The sequence below is a fragment of the Callorhinchus milii genome, unplaced genomic scaffold (assembly GCF_018977255.1).
Source record: "Callorhinchus milii isolate IMCB2004 unplaced genomic scaffold, IMCB_Cmil_1.0 Scaffold2, whole genome shotgun sequence".
Taxonomy (NCBI): Eukaryota; Metazoa; Chordata; class Chondrichthyes; order Chimaeriformes; family Callorhinchidae; genus Callorhinchus; species Callorhinchus milii.
In genome coordinates this window covers 89243079-89266686 of record NW_024704743.1, presented here as the reverse complement: position 1 = coordinate 89266686, position 23608 = coordinate 89243079, and the positions used below count along the sequence as shown (strand labels likewise).

General features: G+C 39.6%; 1 protein-coding gene across 1 annotated transcript in view; it reads right to left on the bottom strand.

Annotated features, from left to right (window-relative positions):
- Positions 1 to 23608, bottom strand: part of LOC103184936 (matrix metalloproteinase-16) — a 135896-nt gene that overhangs the window by 86129 nt on the left and 26159 nt on the right. Inside the window, exon 2 of the mRNA XM_007903198.2 lies at positions 3705 to 3853. Coding sequence (XP_007901389.1) covers positions 3705 to 3853 — 149 coding nt within the window. The remainder of the gene's footprint in view (positions 1 to 3704; positions 3854 to 23608) is intronic.

The window sequence follows — 23608 nt, the reverse complement described above, 5'->3', positions numbered from 1 at the left end:
ACTACTAGTCCTACCTATGTCATTTATTCCTATGTGGATCACAACAATTGGAATTGTTCCTGCTTCAAATTCTTCTCCAACCCTGAAGAGACGTCTTAACCCTGGCTCCAGGAAGACAACAGAGCCTACACGACTCTTGTCTTGTCAAACAAGACACCATAGTTCTGGTCTGGTTCAGTGAGATGCAGTGTGCATCCTTGGATGGTGATGCTGTCAGCGCCAGAGGTGAGGAGGCGCTGATGGGAGCCAACCAGGAGAGCCTTGGTTTTGTTAACGTTCAACTGTAGAAAGTTAGGTCTCATCCAGGACTTGATGTCTGACAGACATTCTGTCAGCACAGCAGTGGCCCTGGAGTCTTGGGTGGAGACATAGATAGAGTTGGGTGTCTGTGATGATGTCTGCAGATGATGTCACCAAGAGGAAGCATATAGATATTGAAGAGGAGGGGACCAAGGACAGAGCCCTGAGTACGCTACATGAGACAGTGCAGGGGCTACAGGAGAAACTGGTTGAGGAGATGAAGTGGAGACGGTGTGAGAGGTAGAATCTGAACCATTCAAGGACAGAACCATAAGGTTGAGGTGAAAGGTGAGGCAGTGAATGAGGATAGAGTAGTCAAAGGTATCGAAGCCAGCAGAGAGGTCAAGGAGGATGGGAGGCAGAGGAAGCCCTGGTCCCAGATGGACAAAATGTCATTTGTCACTTTGACCAAAGCGGTTTCTCTGCTGTGAGCGGCAAAGAAATCTGATTGAAGGAGATCGTGAAGGAAGTCGCAGAGAGGAAGGAGCAAAGTTGGGAAGCAACAATTCATTCCAGGACCTTGGAAACAAAAGGGAGGTTGGAGATGGGGTGGTAATTTGAGAGCAGGGATGGGTCCAGGGAGGGTTTTTTAAGGATTGGACAAAATGTAAACTTCATACAGTTGCACTAATCTGGCTCACATTTTTCAGGAGGTGTTTAACACCTCCACTTTAGAATGTCAGATAAACGTCTTCTGGGTTCTTTCAAGCTGAAATACATTTGATTTATTAAAAACAAATCAAAGCCTTGTGAAAGGCTTTCACAGCCAGACCAAAAGAAATAATACAGGCTCTGTTCTTCACAGTCAAGCTAACATACTGTGGAGTTCTGAGAAAGAAGCACAAGTCTGTAGCCACCCCCTCACCCCTGCAACCCTACCTGAGTTGTTAATGTTTCTGAACTGAGGAACAAAATTATTTGTAATTTCCTTTTGCAGCTAAAGATTTTTCAATTAAAATTAATTAAATTAAGTGACTGACTGCGGCTTCTCCGGTGTGTTGGGGGAAGGAAATGTTTTTTGCATTGGTGGCTTACATATGTGGAACTCTCAGTCTGGTTTGAATAGTCTTAAACAAGTTTTGGTTTCTCCGTGAATCGATACCTGGCTGACCAAAAATTTATAAAATAGAGGTTCTTCACTGTAGTACTCTCAATGAAAATGCCTCAGGTATTTTATTGATTTAAAAGCCTTTCTTTACATTTTTGCTCAATCTATCCAACACACCCTCTATTAAAACAGAGTTAGTCTGGCAGTGATAATTCCAAGGGGTACTCAGCCCTGAATTTATCATTAAAGATGATATTTTAACAACAGTTTCTCCACCTTTTCTAAATGCCAACACCAATTCACACCAACAAATTTATTGAGGAATACCGTAGTTTTTAGCCCAATAATACCTACTATGATTATTTATTATGCTTGAAGTACCAGTCCTAAAATTCCATTGCTAGGAAACGTTGGGCTGTGAATCAGTGTCCTTGCTTTCTCTGATTGAAATCACACAAGGCATTCAGGAATATTTTTCAACAAATTAAGTGACATAATTTCCGTTTTATATTTATAACCTTCACTTTTAAAAGAATGACAAAAGACTTGTCCAATCTTCAAGGACTGACCTTTTCATTTGCTACGTGTAGGTTAACACTTTCTCATGCTTATTCAAGTGAGGGATGACAGCGGTGAAGAACGTTCAAGGTGGTGGCTGAGAGAAACCACTGGGAATGCCTTGTACAGCTTAACAATGACCTACCTGAGTTTGGAATCAGATACTGCCTTTGGGAAATTGTTACATTATAAGCTTGCTTCAGTGGGGACCTTGGCATTCATAGAACTCAAAACCTGTATCTCATCTACTTGGACAAAATAGCACTGCTACCCATTTCCATGATAGAATACCCCTATAAAATATTGAACTGCAAGGCAAATGTCTGTGCCAATCTATTTCTGAAGGCCAGCTTACAGTATCAAAGATGCCGGAGGAACCGTAAGTCACTCTGACACATGTTTCTAGTACAGTCATTTATACAGTTTCTAATGGCTGATGCTTATTTGCTATGAACAGATTTTAGATGAAAATTGCAAATTGGAATTGCACCTCAAGTGTCCTAATCCTTAAAGTCTTATTTGTCTCCCAGGGTTGCTGGGTTTGACTTGTATTTGGCTGGACTGAGCAGACCCTATCGTAGCGTTATGGCGCAGGAAGGTATAAAAAGAGCGGGTTATTTTTTACAAGGGGAGAGATTGGAATGTGTTAGCGTCCAGAGGGACTTGGGTGTCCTTGTACACCAATCACAGAAAGTTAGTCTGCGGGTGCAGCAAGAAATTAGGAAGGCAAACGGTATGTTAGCATTCATTATGAAAGGATTAAAGTATAAGAGTAGGGAAGTCTTGCTGCAACTGTATAGGGCCCTATGAGACCACACCTGGAATACTGTGTGCAGGTTTGGTCTCCTTATTTAAGGAAGGATGTACTTGCCTTGGAGGGGGTGCAGCGTAGATTTACTAGGTTAGTACCAGGGATGAAGGGGATGAGTTACGAGGATAGGCTGACCAATTTGGGACTATATTCTCTAGAATATAAAAGAATTAGAAGGGATCTTATAGAAACCTATAAGATCATCAAAGGGCATGATAGAGTAGATAGTGGGAGATTGTTTTCCCTGGTTGGAGAAACTAAAACCAGGGGTCACAACCTTAAAATCAGAGGCCAGCCCTTTCGCACTGAGTTGAGGAAGAACTTCTTCACTCAAAGGGTAGTGAATGTATGGAAGTCGCTACCCCAAAGGGCTGTTGATGTTCAGTCCTTGAACATATTCAAGACTGAGATAGATTTCTTATTGCAAAAGGGATTAAGGGATATGGGGATAAGGCAGGGTTAGGTTATTAGCTGTAGTTAGATTAGAAGATCAGCCATGATTGAATGGCAGGGCAGGCTCGAAGGGCCGAATGGCCTACTCCTGCTCCTCAAAAAAAAAGAAAAAAAAAAGAAAATGTTATCAACATGTCAATTCCTTCCTAATCTTTTTGCAGGATAGCAAAATTTGTTCAATGGTACCGATCTTAACCTCACTGGTAAGGGAGATCAGGCCTGTCCAGGCAGAGGTGGTATTCAGCTACTGAACAGCAAAGTAGCAAACCCTCTATTCCTACTGAATACTGAATACTGTGTAAATAAAGTTTTACATTTCCTCCCCCTTCCCACGCTTTCTCTAACCACTCTATATATAAATACATTGTCCCTTAAAATGCAATATAGAAATCTCAGGTTTATGAATATTGATGAAAATGATAGCAATGTTGCTCTTTGAATTACAAGCGAGTGTTGATCAGCTTCTTCTAGCAGATGAATGAAGCATTTGTGAGATTTGTGTTCACTATAGGTTAAGCAGATATTGTTTCTTACTCTATCGTGTTTTCGTCCAAAGTTCCTGTAACTTTAATCCCATAGAATTGCTGCATGGCAGCTACAGCTGAGTGCAAGGACTGTGAGGAGCGCAATACTGACATTCTGGGTTCACTAGCTTGTAGATAGCCGTACTTCTGTAACCATATCTGTAAAGAAAAGAGACATGTCAAATTGTCAGTCAATTTCTATCAAATTGTCTGTCAATAAATCAAAAGACAACAGGCATTAAAAAGTGCATAAGCTTCCTTGACAGCTAAGTTAATAAAGGCATCACTCCATAAACCACTAGGCTATATGGACCAACTATTTGTAGATCAAGTCCCAGTCTGCGCAGACTTAACTCATGGGCCAAGTTGAGTATCTGCAAGCAGGACACCTTCCATCAGAAGCCGTCGGGGCAAAGTGGAAGAAAGACAGGGTATAATTTACTTTTGCAGTTGTGAGAATATATTTGTGATTCAGTGAGAGAACAATTCAAAACCCTCTGTCTCTCTTTGAGAGCTTCATTCTGTGTGAAAGACATTATACAAGTGAAATTTTTTGTTGATGATAATTGGATGATGCAGCATTGCTGCTGATTGAGGTTAGTAGAAGGGCAGACATGACAGGGTATTCCCATTATAAGCATACATTTACAATACAATACAATTTACATCTATATAGGACCTCTCACATTGGAAGGGCATCTCCAACTGCTTTACACAGCTGGAATAATTGACTTTTACTTTTAGAAGTAACCGAGCTGGTTAATAACAAGCAGAAAAGAACCACTTCAATATAGAACTTTTAAACATGACCTTATCAGCGATCTATTCAGGGTTAGAACAATTATTTTCCTTTATAGTCAAATGTCCTTGAGATGTATCCCAGTATTGATCAGTTTTGTTGACAGTGGCTTCACATTGCATAGAAGCCTCAAGTGAATGACAAATAATCAAACCAGAACCCTTTTCTTTTCTATTTGCACCTCTGCTAGCAGACAGCCCCTTGATGCAGCATGTTTACACCTTCTCCTTCCAACATGCATTACCTAGCATGCATCTATATTGCAATCCATCTGCCACAGATTGGCCAATCTGCTGAATTGTTCCAGGTCTTCATGAATGTTATTCAGTCTTCTCATAATATACACCTGGCCACACAGCTTGGCACCAGAAGCGCATTTTACAATATTACAAGCAGTGCTCTGCTCCAATTAATTAAATAGTGTGAACAGAAGTGAATGCAGAATAGGCTCCTGTGGAACTTCTGTCAGCCACTTTTCCCAGATGGAAGTCATAAGATAGCTGTAGATAATATACTGATATAATATATAAATTTAGTGATATTTCTTAATTCAAAAGTTAAGTTCATGTTGCAACTTAATCTATCTTCAGAGTAAATTCCCTTGAGTCGGCAGTAACAAGTGTGACATATTGTGGTACAAGAAATCTAGCAGGATTTGCTTGTTTTTATCTTCCAGACCTCTTGCTATAAACACCAGTTTCTCATTAGCTGTAATGACTGCTTTCTTCAATTGTGAGCTAGATTATAAATGTATGAACTTGGACATCCGTTTGCCGAAATTCCAGGATTCAAGTGTTGAATCAATTAGAATTTTTACATTTAAGAATTGCTTGCTCCTGTTCAGGAGAGCTCAAATATTTTGGGAGAGGCAAACATCTTCCCTAAAAATGTCCATCAAGTGGGAAGCGAGGCAGCCAATCAGAGCTGGCATGTGGAGGGTCCTCTGACTGCCTAGTTGATGAAATTATTGAGCTCCCATCACCCAGTAACAGCTCAATAGGGAAGAACTGCCCAAGGCTGGAGACAGAATCACTCAACCCAACCAGTCACTAGTGAATTACTGGAATCTGGACACACTGTCTATGTCTCTCTACCCTGTGTATTGGGTCATGAGTACCACTGAACTTTACAACAGTTTGAAAATCTTAACACGTAGATCATGGGGTCAATTCATCTTTACTAAACTTCAAAGGTACAGGTTTGGCTCATCTAATTAGTGAAAAATACACAAGGACAATTATTAGCGGATAGATAGAACTTTCGTGTGTAAATATATAAAGTATTTAGCGAAGTTTCTTCCACCTATATAAGGTCATTAAACACAAAAGATTATTGCAAAGATAACAGTATATTGCTGAACAACTAAAAGTAGAGCAAATAATTCCATTCATACCATTGAATCCCCATATTTACATCACTTACAAAGCATAGCCAAGTGTGTACATGTTAAACACTGCAGAGATATAAAAATGTCACGGAAAAATGGCAAGAAATGTATAAAGAATGAAAATAATTATTTGGGGCCATAGATGTCCAAGTTGCTTTACAACAACTTCCTGACTGATAGTGGCTGCAATTAACATACATATCAATACAATGTGACTCATTGGCAGTTCCTTGAAGGTGTTTCTCCATCTTTGTCTGGTACAAATGAGGGATGATATTCTAGGCTCTGTAACTTTCCAACATGCTTAAAAAGTTATGTCAGAGTGTCTTTGAAGTCTAAAGTCTGTGAACTGTGAAGGAGCTGGTCACTCAAGTTGAAGCAACTGTAGCCATGAGCAGGGTGGTCAGTTGTAAGTTTATCTTCTTGTCAGCTTCAACTTATAGCTGCCAATTAATAAGGTGGAGAAGGGTTGTTTCTGGGAACCTCTGCCAAATGAACAGCGGAGAAAATGTAGCTGGCTGGAGCCCTTAATCCACTTTCTCCACTGTTCATCTTCTGAGTCTTTAACAGAAGACTGTCTGTTTAGAATGCCATTGTTGAAAGCAGCCATCAGTACCGGATTGATAGGGGACGTATCGTGGTTTGAAGCTTACTGCGATGTCTCAGGAACATGTGGGAAAGGAAACAGTTCGAATCACTGGGGTCTGGCAGCCCAGTTGGGGATAGATCAGCAACAAAAGTGACGTTGATTCCACGAGGAAAGCAGATGCTTGTGGAATCCAGGAAATGCTGATGGAAATTCATAAAGGTTAGAAACACTGTGGTTAGTAGTGGCCCAAACAACTGCAAACATTTTGAAAGCAAGTCTTGACCTAGGCATGGATGATTATTTTACTTCTTATTGTCTCCAAAAAAGGCCCCCACATCCAGAAATATGATTCCATTGCTTTGATCTGTGTTTATGAAGTGAATTATCTATTTTGATCGAGGAGTTTTCCCATTGTTCCTTTGGTAACTATCCTGAATTGATCTTCTCTTATTACTGACTGAACGACCTGTGAAAATTATTTTAACCTATCTATTTTATCAAAGCCCCTCCTAATTTTAAAAATCACTATCTGGTCTCCTCTCAGCCTTCTATGTCCCAGTAAAAAGAGGCCCAGGTTCCTCCAATCTTGCTTATAAGTCAAAAAACACATCCCTGGTATCATCCTAGTAGTCTCCTTTGCACCTTCTCTACATCCCTGACATCCTTTATGAAGTGAGGTGGCCAAAACACAATTCTCTAACTGTGGTCTAACTAAAGATATATAGATAAACATAACTTCTTTGTTTTTTTATTCTTTGTGCATCATCAATACACTTAGAAATAGCCCACTCTTAATTTAAGTGATATCTTCTTCATCTCCTCAAAATTGGCCTTGTTTAAAATAGTGGTGTGATCCTACTTTATTTCCTTTATGCTTGATATTTAATTTAATCATATTATGATCAGTATTCCCAAGATGCTCTTTTACGTTCAGATTGCTAACTATTTCTGGCTCATTTTGCTCATAACTAAGTCAGGTATAACCTGCTCCCTTGTTGGTAATATTCCTCAACATTAGAGTCAAAACCACTGTTTCAAACATTATCAGAAATACACAGCAGATTGATACTGTAAATGGGATATTATGCTGCAAAGGATATTTTGAACCCTGGGAACATAAGTGCATGGCTGTAAATTTGGTTTTACTGATATCAGTTTTCATCTTTATGTTTATATTAAGTGGAACGGCATGCTGAATTGGCTTGGTTTGATTCAGTGGAATTGCCCTAATACCCAGCTTAGCTTACAGTGCTGCTTCTTGTGACAGTTCTGACTTTGAAGGCAGTCCTGTAAGGTAATGACAACATTACAAGAGAGGTATATAAAAAAAAAGGCACCCTCAGCCCATTTGATCTCATCCTTCCAGAACACCTAACTGGCAGAGATGACACTGCTTTTTTTATGAGAAGCACTGAACCTTCTGCTAGACAAGCCAATAAGAGTTCCACTGGCAGGCTTGTAAATGTGCTGTTGTCAGTAAAACAAAAATTGAAGTGTAGCAAGAGTCCATTAAAGCCTTTAATGTAGACTGCTCCTTGTCATAAACGTATTTGTGTTTTAAACAGTCAATTTAAATTCACAGGTTTGTGAATGGTGTGAAAAGCAAAAATTAAACCTCCCTTAACCTGGTTCACAGAATATTCCATCACGCTGGGATTAGTCATATAGGACTGGAAGGCACAATCGGTGATGTAAAATAGTTAAACAAACTACAAAAGATATGCAGCTAGAGGATCCAAACAAACACCGTGAAGATGGAATTTTCTACTATTTAAGTCAGAATCTTCTCCTTAAGACAACTACTCTTGGTATTTTTATTGGGTGCACATGAGAATGTCTGTGAACTGTGTATATGAGTATTCTAGCAAGTCTCTGTGCATGTAAATTTGTTACAAGCATTGAGAAACATTCCATCTCCTAGCTATATTGTTGGCCTGTACCACTGGATAATTCCCCAGGCTTTACAATTTATTGCCAGCGTAGGCATGAAGTAATTTCTCTTCGATACAAACCTAAGTAACAGAACTTTAATGACAGGCTTGGGACTGAGCACTCCCTTGACTTTGGTAGAATGGTCTCTCCCTCAGGCTTCTCACAAGCAATTTGGCTGGCTTTTTTCTTTGTTAATTTTCAGAAAGTCGAGATTTTGATCGCGGATGTCAGAACGCCTTTTTAAAATTTCAAAATTTTTCTTTCAAAATTATTTTTAGACCGCTATCTGGCAGTGAAATGTGCACTTTGTTGCCTGATGCTGATCTAAAAAGCAATTTTGTAAGTAAAAATGTTTCAAAGAAACAAAAAAAACAGTTCTTGTGGCTAGCGATAACAAAACTCAATCTTCTCACTATAATGAAAACACTGCCTTTTTCTCTCACTCTCACACTCTGCCCCTTTCTCTCTCTCTCTATCACACACACACACACACATTTAAGACTCTCTTTCTGAAAAAACATTAAAAAAACAAAGTCAAGGGTTTTTAATCCCAAAGCTGTCAATAAGGAGCCTCCAATCGATAAACCATTCCTTAGATATCCCCAGAATGGAGTGCATTTAGGAATACCACAATTCTTACCTCCAAATCCCTGTAATACCAACAACTAGAAAATAGATCACATTTAGTCACCATCTGGGCATCCCATTTTTTTTATTCGTTCAGATTCTCCACAAATACTGTTGAAAATGTTAATGTTACAAATTGCACTGTTGTTCAGCTCGCATCTGTGAGAGAAGTTTGCTGCTACTGCCAACAATTGTACATTTTTGAAACATAATGTAATTTAGAACACTTCCAAATTCATTGGCACTGTGAAAATTTGAAGATATCTCCCTGCTTTCTGTAAGAGCACAGTGCCAATGTATTGCTTTACAAATCAGTAAAAAACCATCTAGTCTTTGCCAGAGGATTACTTGAAATGACATCAATGTAGTTTGATGGTGCACGTCAAATGACAAGCCCAGTGATGCCTGGCAGTGTCATGTGAATCCCCCGTGCAAAGCCTCTGTCAAAATCAATCACAACGGCCAATGAGTACGCACTTCACTCGAGCTGTAGTCGCACAGACTTCTTAATAACATAGTAATCCTTATGTTTGATTTAGTACCTGTTAAAGTCAAGTGCATCTCAAAGTAATTCAGCAAGTTTCTGAAAAGGGTCCCTTAGTCGAAAAGACATATCCAAATGACATTACTTAGGCTGTGTATTTCTAGGAGAAAATGGCAGCCAATTTGCAAATGGTAATGATCTCATAAAGGCATGAAGTGAATGGTAAATTTTATCTGGATACCAGAGTGTGAAACCCCTGCTCTTTTTTAATAATGCCATGCAATATATATCGTCCACTTGAACAGCCAGATGGGATCTCAGTTTAAAGTCTTATCCAAAGGACAGCATCTCTGACATGCCGTCCTCTCCCAATCCGTACTGAAGAGCCATCTAGATGTGGCTCCTAGAACCTTCTGACTTAAGACGCAAGAGTACTACCACCAAGCCAGACTGACACCTTAGGGAAATACCGAAAAATATTTGATTCTCTGGACCAAAAAAATGAGAAATATTTGGTTAAGATAAATATGTAATTACAATAATTCTTGCATTTAATATAGCGCCTTATCACCTCTTCTAGCCGTCTCAAAGCGCTTCACAGGATATACTGTAAAGTGAATCGACTTTACATTTTGTGGGTGAAAACCGGCAGCCAATTGCACACAGTGATGTCTCACACACAGTCGTAGATTGAATGACCACATTTTTAATTTTTTTAATTTTTTGAAGGGATTTTTTCATTATCCTATCAATGATACGATCTACTATGTTGATTTACATTGCAATCATATTACAATTATTTTACCTTGTTGATAGGGGGAAGTATATGCAGTTTAGTTTGAAGTCCCCAAAAATTGTGTCTCTTCGCATTGTGATTAAACATAATTATATACATATATATTGATTTGGTCGCTAATTCCACTTCATCCGAGAAATCCACAACCAACTTTTATTCTTTGGTGATTTCACCTTGAAACAAACCAACATAAGGTTCCGGATCCTTCTCACACCAGAGCACATGAACACTGATAGGATTAGATACAAGTTATTTTTTGTAGGAACATCTTAAAGAGATTCACAAGAAATTATTGACAAGTCTAGTGACTATTTTTGATCAGCAAGGTCCTACAAATAACTAGGAGATCACAGAATCAGAAGTTTGCACCACAGATAAAGGCCATTCAGTCTATCGTGTCTGTGTCTGTAAGAGCTATCTGTTCAGCCCACTAACCTGTCTTTTGGAGTCCTGTAGCTCAGTAGTTAGAGCACTCGCTTTGCAAGTGAGAGACCTGAGTTCAATTCCAGGCAGGGCGAAACCTTGGGCAAGTTTCCTTACTCCACACGCCTAATAATAATCCCTCCAAAACCCCCAAAAATAATAAATTGGTCATTTTCAATCTACGACTGTTTGTGGGACATTGCTGTTCGCAATTGGCTGCCGCGTTCGCCCACAAATATACAGTCAATTTACTTTACAGTGTGTTCTGTGAAGCGCTTTGGGACGTCCTCCCGACGTGAAAAGCGCTATATCAAAAGCAAGGATTATTATTATTATTATTATTTCCTCATATCCTTTTATATTTTTCCTTTGCAAACGTGTCCACTTTGTTTTAATCATTATTTTTGGCAGTGTATTCCTCCATGTGGATGAAAGAAATCCTTCTAACCTTGCCTATTGTTTTTTTGATGAAGATCTTAGGCAAGTGTACCACCAACTAAACCCAGCTGGCAAGCTGAACCAATTCACCTGTGTAGGGAGTGAAACAGAAATGCCAACATTAGGCTCTTCTGTACTTGTGATGAAGAAAGTGTGTGGCCTGGGGTTCCCACTGATGGCACTCCACATTGCGCTTCATATTAGAAAGGGTAAATATCGTTTCTGCACCTTCCAGCAGAACACTGGATGTCGTTTAGTGTGGGTGATCGAGAGCCATGACTTTCAATTATACAGAGGATCATTATACCAAAGGAGTGATTACCAGAGTTTCCAAATGTATCTGATGTTTTGTTATAATGTGCCTATGCTGAAATAATCGAACAACTGTTTTCTCAGCTTTTCAGATTACAATTTCACTTACTGCCTAAAGGCCTGGTTTCTACAGAGAAAAAAACATCATACATCCATTAAACAGCTTCATTAAGAAGGAAATCACATTTACAATTTTAATAAGTAATTAGCTCTTTCAAGTAGTTCAACCGGTAGACATTTAGAAGGAAAACACAAAAACCTATGTAAAATGTGAATCGCTAAATGTTACATCAGTGTTTTCCTACTTTTTTGGAAGTGAGCTGGGTGTCTGACACATGCAGACACGTGGCGAAACGTGGCTGCCAATTGTGCACAACAGTGTCGCACAAACAGTTGTGCATTGAAGTGACCAATTTATTATTATAATTTTTTTGAAGGAATTATTACTCCCAAAAAAGTGATCCACCAATCGGTTAACAAGCGGGTTCCCTCTTACTGCTAGGTAAACAGAGGCGCATGGAGTAAAGAAATTTGCCTAAGGTTCTGCCCTTCCCAGGAATCCAACCCAGGTCCTCTTGCTTGCGAAGCCAGTGCTCTAACCACTACGCTGCAAGACTCCAAAATGGGATGTCTCCAATTGGCCAATTGGCACATCAAGTTGGCTGCTTAAAAAATGCGATGTGTCGTGACGTGTACTAATTAGCACATGAAAGGGGTTAGGAAAATTTGTGTTTTAGCTCCTTTCCTCCCTCCCTCTCTCTGTGGAGGAGTGGGGGCGGAGGGGTTGTGAGAGAGGGATGGGGCCGAAGGATCAAAGGTTGAGGGTTGGAGGTTGGATTCCCAATCAAGAACATGTTGCCGTCTCAACCTCTGAATTAGGAGGGGGAAGGGTGTGAAAGGTCATCTTTTCTCCTCCATTCCTGAGATTGTTGTTCACTATTCGCAGACCACAGACTCTCTCGGCTCACAGCATCATTCTTTCTCAGTTTCCTGCCCTGGTTTCTTCGTGTCTTGTAGGAAATGGATTCGGTCTCAGGGTAGGGTGGTACGTTGTCATCCCTGCGTTGTCTCCTCGCCCGCTGCTCTCGCTCTCACCTTATTTCCGCTCCCTTCCTCTTCCTCCTTGTCCTCTTCTCGACAAAGGTGTGATCACAGGCGTAATCCTCGCATTGACAATGCACTCTGCGGGACCGCTCATAGTTGCTCAAATCGTCGCGGCTGTGACTATGCTTTTGGGGTTAACAATCGGGGTATGTTGGGGCCTGTTGTAGCTTTACCAGCTAAAACCATATAACTTGCTAATTGAAAGCACTGTCTGGCAAGCTTCTTACTGCTTGTTCAGCTAGACCTATCCCACCTATTAGGACTTTGGCCTGTATGGTTAACAGAAACTGAGTGAGAATAATCTTTGCTCCCAGTGCCCCTCAAAGTTCTGCTGATGAGCCAGGCTGGCTGGTCTGTCATCAGCAGTGCCCTGGAGTACTGCAGATCCATCTGGCTGAGGAGCTGGACTTCTGAGACCGCCACAGAAGGTGGACACAATTCCAACATTTCATTGCTAAGCATGTCACCTTGGATTCCGCTCACCTCCAAGGAGATCCGCTCACAATTAAAGCATTATTGTCAGCGTTTTCAGCCGCCTGAGCAACCAACAACAGGATGATTATTTTACACTTATTTTCAATGCTCTACTTTCTCCTCTAAGCTTCTACTAAATTGTTGGTGAACAAAATTCAAGTGATTTGAAAACAAAACATTTATGTGCAACAGGAAATCCTATTTTTACATGACTAACCAAACGCAATGGGAAAGACGAGCTGAGATTCTGAAGCAGGATGAAGCCTGTCATCTGGTTGACTGAGATTCAATTAACTGTTCAAGAGCTGGGTATTTTTCAACTGGATACTGTATTCCAAAAAGTACATCCATTTGTGAGTCTAGCTGAGGCAAAGGGATTTACTTATGAAACCTATAAAATGTTTTGACGTTTGGCAAAAGATATACGATTGTGGTTCATGAAGCAACTCTCTTACAACATTAAATAATAATAATCGACATCCTTGGATTTTATACAGTGCCTTATATTGTTGAAACATCTCAAAGCCCTTCACATGATTTACTGTATTTGTAGGTGAATGTGGCAAACAATTTGCTCACAGCAATGTCTGACAAACAGCCATGAAGTGAATGACTGATTTTATTTGAGGGACTGTTGGCCACGACACCCGGATAATAATAATGAACAAATACGAGGAGACGGGAAAACGGTATTGTTTATGGAGGAAAGCAGCCCATGTTAAGAATGTGAGGATGGAAGCATATTGGAGTTTTTGCCTGGTTTTCTATGGGGTTCAGAGAGTATCTGTGAGGAGACGCAATGGAATACTAGGGTGAATTCTTTGATGAGATTGCTTTTCATGAATTGTGGAGGCAGTGAACCTGCTGGGTTAACGTTTACTTTGAATTAGTAATCTGGATTACCTAACATGAATTATTTATTCATTAAATTAATTGGCTTCCTTTACCTCCTTCTTTCCAGAATGTATAGGAAATAAAGTTGAAGTTTTTGTAATTTTTTGTCAAAAGAGCATTCCATTTTACACTTTGGATCATTCTTGTTTAGTTTCTAATGTGTTTTCATTCATGGCGTTGTTATCAATTCCAGCAGATTCTCCACTATTGAGGGGAAACAAAAAGAATCCCATACATTTTATATTCTGTGAAGTGCTTTGAGACGTCTCGAAGACGTGGTAAGATGCTATATCGAATGCAAGGATTATTATTATTTTTTTACTCCAAATGCTTAGACTGGAGTACTGTAGAGAACTTTCAAATGGAGTTACCTTCACGATAATGCATTTTTGAGGCAGCCACAGGTCCTGAAACAGCCAGAAACAGTTTAAACTGTCACTCCCCATTTTCTTTCCACCTCTGCAAAATATACTTTCGACAATAAAGACTTTGAACTGGAATAAAAATTGGAAGTTTGTGGCTTCGGATGCCAGAATGCTAAATAAACAGTGCTATTTTCATCCTGACCACATTAGGACATCCTCTTCTGTTTGCAAGCATGATAAAATGCCTTGTTCGACAGATTGGCGTGACACTGCCCCATCAAGTAGGATATCCTTTCTTTTCATGATCTACGTCTCTACTCAAATTACTGAAACAAAGGTTTGGTGACAGCAATATGTCAAACCAGAACACAAGCAACGAGTTATGGTACCGGGTAAGAAGGAAACTTAACGAGCATTTATGTACAATCACCAGAGGGGGTAAAGGTCGGATTCTCCAGCTCTATGAGTGTTATAAAATCCATCAGTTCTAACAAACCCGCATACCGTTCATTAAAAACAATTATTAGTCAAACAACTGGGACTTGCCTAGCTCCTTTCACATGAGATGACTGCCTCCTCCTACCCTACTCTTCCGCTCACTCTTCCACCCAGATAATTTGGGCTTCCCCTCCTCTTTACCATCAGTGGCCGAGGCTTCAGTTCCTACTCCCCTAACCTTGGGAACTCCCTCCCACCCTCTACCACTGTGTCTCACTCTACCACTTTCTGTCTTTTAAGTACAGCCTCAAATCTTCAAGATTGCCTCTCCCCTCCCACCCCCACTCCCCCAACCCCAGCTTGTTGTCCAATCCTATTTCTGTAAAGCACTCTTAGTCGTTGCCCTACGTGAAAGGTGCTTTATAATACTAGTTGTTTTTGTTGTCATCCTGAATCCTTTAGCAGATAAACTAGAGATCACTGTGCAGGATAGAAGGATATTTAAGGATGTTAACTAAAAGCAAAGCTTTCAAAAAGATTTTGAAGGCAGAGACAGAGAGGAAGCAGTGTAAAGCAATTTGGATCAGTTTCAGAGATACATGCTGGTTGAAGCCATAAACACCTGATGGTGGAACAGAAGGAATGAGCAGCCAGAAAGAGATCAGAATTGAAAGAGAAAGGGGTACATGCAGGAGAATAGGGTTATAAGAGATTCAGTACCTTGAAGTCAAATCTAATGGGGTACTGGAAATCAGTGTGGTTTTTGAGCGTGGGAATAATACTAATCCTTGTGCTTGATGAAGCGCCTGTAATATTGAAATGTGTTAAAGTTCTTCACAGTGAATTACTGCCAAGTGTCGTGACTCTGTACTTATCTGGATGATTGTTGACAGGTACATCAAAAGAAACCTCAATTCTCTTCTCAGGTAGTGCCATTGGAAGTTTAATGTACATCTGAACAAGCAAATGGGATCTGGGTTTAACACCTTATCTGAATGGTTGCATCTCTTTTATTATAGTGCTGCCCTCATTATTGGAGGTGTCCACATGGATCCTGAGCTCAAAGCCCCAACGTAGGCCTTGAAATCATAACCTTCTGACTCAAAAGCAAGATTTCTACAAATAAATCCAAGCTGACATCGATGATAGGTGTAGAATTTAGTCTCGAGTAGCCCGTGGGCTGCAAAGTCTGAGTTGAGTTAGATTTTATTGAGGCTGGAATCAAGGATGTTGGGGATGGAGAGAATTCTATAATAATAATAATCATCCTTGCATTTGATATAACTCATTATCATGTTATTGAGATGTTTCAAAGCATTTCACAGAATATACTGCAAAGTGAATTGACTGTATATTTTGTGGGAGAAATTCTAAAGTCTTATCTCAGGGTAATGAAAGAATGAATAACGATTTGAGCAGCATTCCAGGTGAGGTAAAGGCATAAGCAGGCCATGTTCTAGAGACAAACATAGGCGGTCTTAGCAAAGGACCAGATATGAGGTTTGAAGCATAGTTGGGGGCCAAGCAGAATGCCAAGACTGTGCACTGGCCAAATGAGCCTGAATGAGCAGCCAGAGAGGTTGATGTAATCAGAGCCACTGGCTCAAAGATGTTGGTAAGAAGAGAACACAACAGCAACAGAGTTATCGATATTAAGCAGATGGACATCAAGGCTCATGTGGGACTAGATATCTGACAAGCAATCGGTCATAACAGCAGCAGTCCTGGAAACAAGGATGGGGAGGTAGATGTGCATAGACAGAAAAACACAGCACATTGCCCATCATTCTGTTTCTCTCTCTCTCTCATTCAGCCTTTCTCCTCCCTTTCTGTTCTATTATTTTGTTTACCATGTCATCTCTTTCTATTCTTCAACTGCCTTCACGTGAACATACGGAAACATGGCTATCATCTTATAAAGTGACGTGAAGTTATTGATGGGACAAATCAATGTTGTTTAGGCAAAGATGAACCATTCATTTTATATTCAATACATAAACTGACAAAGCAATGCTACAGGATTTTTTAAAATTAACTTAGAAGGGTACTGTTTTGAGCAAAACTGAGTTATTGATTTTAATCAATTGTTTTTCTTCACTCAGACCAACTGGAACTGTTTTATAAAACAGAATGAGATAAAATAATCTTCAGGATTTGTTTTACAGTCTTCATATTTTGCACTGTGAAATGGATTTACGGTTGCAGCAGAACGTCAAATATCCACAACTGTCTGCAAGAACAAGGTATTAAGTAACCACCTGTCAATCACTGCCTTTGATCTTGGCGTGACAAGGAATTTAATTGGATTTTTTTTAAAATTAGCGCTGGAGAGATAGTCGCAGATTAAAGGGGTAAAGAGACACAATTACCTCAATTTATAATGAAAGTAATCGAGATCCAACGGTGCTGACACGCAGAGCAAAGTGAATGGAAAATAACCAAATTGAAGTCTTCTCCATCAATGAGAGGCACAAAGAACATACAGCACAGCGACAGCCTGGATGGAGATAATGGCTGGCATTTTTTTTGAACTGAACCAATAGGATGAATATGAAATTAGTTATAAAAGGAGGTGCTGCTGACTAGTTCACAGGAGGAATGATGCACAGAGAGCTTAATGCAGCAGCTAGGTAAGCCTCGTGCTTTTCAACCTCTCTGAACTAGCCAAGCTTGAGAGTAGCACACAAACATCAGGGATAGGTGATGAAAATCCATTATACTTGTTTATGAAGCCATATGCAAGAGATGGACATGCATTATGCACCATAGACTGTAGTGTGAAATATAGATGATGTGAATCCCTGTTGAAAAGGACAAGCGTTTATAGTTAAAAATAAAGAGATCCCGCAATGGTGCAGTGAGTTAAAGGAACCACCAGCCCTGTCAATATGAGTTTCCTGGTTTGAATTCCAGTCAGAGAAGTTGATCTCAGAAACTTCCACTGTGAGGGCACTGGATTAGGACAGGATTGAACTTGGCTGTGCATGGTGTCCCTGTCATTGATTAGCCTGGCAGCACGCAATCCCTCATCTCACAAAAGGAAAATGACAACCTGGACAAGATCAACAACAGCAACTTGCATTTATACAGCACACTTCATGTAGGGTAATGTCTCAACTTTCAGAAACTTGTCTCAGGAACCATCTAGAACCCACCAACTCACACCCCAGCTGATGGGTAAAAGTATTGTTATTACATTTTTATAAAACAGTATAATGGTTTACAATGGAATCCTGTAGCTCAGTGGTTAGAGCACTCGCCTAACTAATGAGAGACCTGGGTTTGATTCCTGGCAGGGCGAAACCTTGGGCAAGTTTGTTTACTCCACACACCTGATAATATTCCCCCAAGAAAAAAAAACAATAAATTGGACATTTCAATCCACGACTGTCTGTGGGACACTGCTGTGCGCAATTGGCTGCCACGTTTCGCTCACAAATGTACAGTCAATTCACTTTACAGTATATTCTGTGAAGCCCTTTGAGACGTGAAGAGCACTATATCAAATGCAAGGATTATTATTATCATTATTAATGTCTTCAGAAGGGGAGGAAGAAGAGTACAACTGAACAAACTAACAACAAAATTACATTTGTATAGCGTTTTTCACATCGGGTGGACGTCCCAAGGCGTTATCTAGTGCAAACTACTCGTGAGTGAAAAAACATGATCGTCTGGTCCAAAGTAACAGGAGCATCCCTATTTAGGATATTACTGTAATTTCTCATCAGCATAATAGTTTCCTACAACCTCATAAATAGTTTCTCGTTTTTTAAACCAAACAGTTTACACAACGTACAGTTTCTGATTTAAAATGAGCATCAGGAAGTTCATTTCAGATTTATTTGTTGCAAATATTAGCAAAAGAATAACTAGATTTATTTTTATTATCCCGCTACTGTAACACGTCACATGATAAGCAGGACTTATTTGTAGCAATTGTCTAATGCAGTCTTGGTCAAACCATGGCCTGTGGGCTGCAAGTGACCCGCGTGGCTGTCAAGAACTGGCCCGTCGAACATTCACACTAGTCTAGGAGAGTTTGTTTCATTTGTTTCCAGTAGCTACTGAGTGTGATGTTCATGGTGTGGCCATGAATCAAGAAATATTCAAGCAGTAAAATGTATTTAGTTGGCCAACCACTGGTCTAATGCCACCTAGAACTAGCTGGGCTGCGCAGGACAAACCAGTTGTCCATTGACTTCACCAGATCACATCTTCCCATCAAAACATGTAGCCTGCTAAGCCTGCTGGCAATTTAAAAATAGGATCTATTTCTACTATATAGGTTCATGTGTGTGTATATGACGTTCACAATTGGCTGCCACGTTTCGCCCACAATATATACAGTCAATTCACTTTACAGTATATTCTGTGAAGTGCTTTGAGACGTCTCAACAATATGATAAGGAGCTAAATCAAATGCAAGGATTCTTCTTATTATTAGTATTCTTATATTCCCAGCAGCCTTCAGGCTCTGATGTGAAAATAGTAAGGTGAGTATTCTGGAAAGTTGTTAAATGAGCCCAGTGTCCTTGACTCAAGCACTGTTCCTGGTAACTGTTTCCAGCTGTTAATTAAACTTCTGGCTAAAGAAATACTTCCTGCTGTCTGTCCTGCAATTACCCTTCACAACACACATCAACGTATCTGATCGATCGCCATTCACAGCAGCAGTACACATCTTATTCTAATGATATAATAATCCTTGCATTTGATATAACGCCTTTCAGATTGGGAGGATGTCTCAAAATGTTTCATAGGATTTACTGTAAAGTGCAGTGACTGTGTGTTTTATAGGGAAAACATATGTACATATATAAAAAGGTATATTGTAGAGATAGATCATATTATTTTTAAATTGCCAGCAGGTTTAGCAGGCAGAACATGTGACTGAGCTGGGCTGCTATTTTTAGTTTGTGTTTTTGTGTAAAGGAAGGAGACAAAGGAACAAATTTTGAACCAGCACTTGTGTGTGTGGAGGACACAAGGAAAAGGACTCAGATTTGACTAAGTCATTTTATCACAAAGAAAATCACATGCCAATAACTCAAAAATGGTCACATGCAGCACAAAGTACAGACTGATTATGGGAATGGGAAAAGATCAACTTTCTGTCTAAAATATCAGCACACAGTTTGCTTTTACACTGTGGATGCCGGAGGATTGCAACTACACTTCAGTAACTTTGGGCTGTTTCCCTATGGCACCATACTAGTGCCCATGACTATCCGTATCACAATGGTTTTGCTCTTTCATCAACCAAATGGGCATTCAGTTTATTCATTGAACTGGACAGCTGCCCTTTATTTAAGGTTACGGATAATCTCTTCAAAATGGGAAAAGCACACAAATATACTGCTATTTATCACTGATGTTGAGGGGTGGAGGGTGTGCAGTGAAATGCAACAATCACATATTGTACTCTTTTCTCCATTTCCCACCCCCCCATTTCACTGTTAGCGTGGAAACTTGGTGCATAAAACATACTGTGATGCTTTTTGAAGCTCAAGTGCTCCAAGAAACTACACCGTGTGAAGGGTGCTATATAAATGCAAGTTGTTGTCATTGGAATGATATGAGATAATAATGCAAAGATGATTATATTATCTTTCCAGGGAAAATGTTACCTGTCACCAACTATTCTATATTCTACAACTGCCACATCTGTATAGTGCCCTTCACACAGGATAATGTCTCAGAGCACTTTAATGTGGCGAGGTTGGGTACCAAGCTAAGAGGTGACCATAGTTGCAGTTGAAAAGGTTTACATTATAAGCATTATAAAGTAGTATAAGATGGTATTATAGTTAAGCTATATTATTGTCCAGGATAAAGACTATGACATGTTAATGATTCCATGGTGTCCTGTCCTTTTTATCGCCAGTTGGAATTTACTCCAAGATGCTTGAGTTAAAACTTGTGACATTTCATAATAAAATATACTGAACGTATGGACCAGAAATATTCAGTACCTCATCTGTGCTGAGTGAGCTGATTCCAAAGCAGGCAGTGGTAGGGGGATTATAATTGGTATTAATAGTAGGCAGTGGAAAGTCAATCATGAAGGGTTTTTACTGCTGATAATAATTTAGGGACCACACTTACAGTCATCCTCAAATATCCAATTCCAAAAGAACAACTTTGCCAGGATAATAGCACTGCAACTTTTACTGTTATGATTTTTGTGTTTGGTAGCTTTGTAGCAGTGAAATCACTATAAGGTAGCAATCTTACCAAGATCATTGCTAAGATGAAATATGGCACTCCTTTAACCTGAGTTACAGTGGAAATTTGTACTTAGTCTGAACAATGACCCACACACTGCAAATATTCTATACATAGTTAGACAAGTTTCCCACTTTCACTTAATTTTATCTTGTGAGGCATAAAATGTGATATTCCATAACAGGAGACACAACTAGCAACTTCAAGTCACAAGTAGTGATTCCATCTACAATTCAAGTATGTCACACCAACCACAGAGGATTGACAACCACAGAGCAAAGTTCCTGTGAATCAATGATGTGCTTCCATTTCCCATTACGAGTCACTATTTGTGTTACAAATATTGTATTGTAGACTCCAGTGCAAATTAAGAATAGAAGGAAAAAAATATGATGATAACTGTTGTAGTCGATATAGTGCCATTCATATCACCAAAACATCTCATAGGGCTTCACGGGATTTTATTGAATAGTGAGTGGGTATTTTTGTTAGGCAAATGTGGCATTAATTAAGTAAAGGCTGTTCAATCTAGAAAGTCTGCACGTTCCACAACCATCTACAACCTAGCCTCTCACATATTCTTCTCCACTCACTGAACCACCCAGGGGAGAGTTTAGCAAAAGTTCTCTCTGACTCGAAAGACAGATGATCAGGTCCACAATGTCAAACTAGACACATACTCTCATAATTCAAGCCTTGCCCATTGATTTGCACAGATAAAACTAAAGCTACATTGAATAGTTAGAATGTATTGTGTCAAAGGCGTAAGTTAACAAATCCTGCATTGAATTTCAAGTAATTTAAAATCATCAGTATGTTCATCTAACAGCCAAAGAGAGTGGGGGATTGGGATTAATTTATATAGCTCTTTCAAGAGGTGGCACTCCTTCTAGCCCAGAGTGACTAAAGAAATATTTTCTCTCTGTTGCCTGCAAGGGTTGCATGCAAAAAAATGTTGGCAACCTAAACCCAGTTGCTTGTAGTTGTTGGATCACAGCACAAAATTGGTCTCAATTAGGCTATAAATTGGCAATCTCACTCAAAGAGGCCGCAGATTGTTGGTTAGTGTAGGAAATAGAAAATATGACACTGGTAGAGGCACTTCAGAATTTGGGATTAAGGTTAACTACCCCCTGGGCTGAAGCAGAGCAAAGCATCCTTTATGCAGCATTACTGAGGCTGAAAAAGACCTCAAAATAGTTAACGTGCCACTGGATGTCTGAATGAGAAAGTTTTTGTAAACAGTAAACTTCCACACCTTGATGAGCACAAAAGCCCTTGCAATGTACATTCATCTATATGGTAGAATAATGGAACAGAGAATAGAGGTTAACATAATTCTAAGACTTGCTCTGTTAAGAAGCTTAACTTCACTCCCCGAAAATCAAACATTTTCACACACATTTAAAGCTACAGGACACAACCCTTCATAATGCATTCACTTGGCTGCAATATCTCAGACCCCTTGTTATAAATAAGCATAAATGGCTGACTACCATATGTTCAAGTCACCAACTATGTCATTTCCTGCATCTGGCACACAATGCACAGGAAACATTGGCTACTTCCCGTAGGCGGGTGATGTTAGTGACACTTCCTGCATACAGGGCAGATGAATGGCATACAAGAAGTGACATTGGGGCATCCTGACAACCAGGAAGTTGACTCTTTTTTTCCACGAATGATGAGATTTGCGCAGTGTAATTTTGATTTTCAGTCAAGAAAACTTTGGGTTTCACAAACCGATTATGTTATAAGCAAACCTACATTGTAGTGAGGCATGTCATAATGGCGTTTTTCTGTATATTTGGAAGACAGCATACATTTATAATCTTTGAAATTTAGAAAAGTAACTGGAGAAGAGTGTTTCTCCTGCAGACAGGCAGGAGAATTCCACACTTTTATTAAATATACTTAAGTTTTCAGTTTTGGCAAATTTATCACCTCACAAGTAATCTCTGTATTTTTCCCCCTTCATCTCCACTCATTTATTGTAGTGAAAAACGTGTTTGATATGAAATCTGTTATCAAACATCACATTTTTACCCCATTATTGAGTTACTGATTCAAAGATTGAAGACAGGTTTCCAAACTGCCATCTGAATTTCAAAGTTTAAATCGCCAAACAATATTCATTCTATTTGTGCAAAACCAACATAAGAATATGATAGGGAAGTAGACTTTCACATTTACATAATATTGATGGACTGGCATCAGAGATGATTTTAGGTGTCATCCTGGTTTTGCTGGTCGCACTCTTGCTTCTGGGTCAGAAGGTCATGGGTTTAAGATCTATGTTGGACTTTGACCAAACAATCTAGGGTGATGCTCCAATGCAGCGCTGTGGGTGTCCTGCAATGTCAGAGATGTTCTTCAGATGAGATTTTAAAACCGAGGACCCATCTGTCTGTTTAGATGGATGTTGAAGATCCTATGACACTACTCGAAAAGAAAGAGTATTTCTCCTGGTGTCCTCTGAAGTATAGTGATTGTATTTGTAGGAAAACACAGCAGCCTGTGCGCTTCAAACACCCATGAAGTGAATAACCAATTTTTATTTGGGGAATTGTTGTTGGCCATAACTCAAGGAAAAGCTCCCTTCTCTTTTCGAATAGTGCCATAAT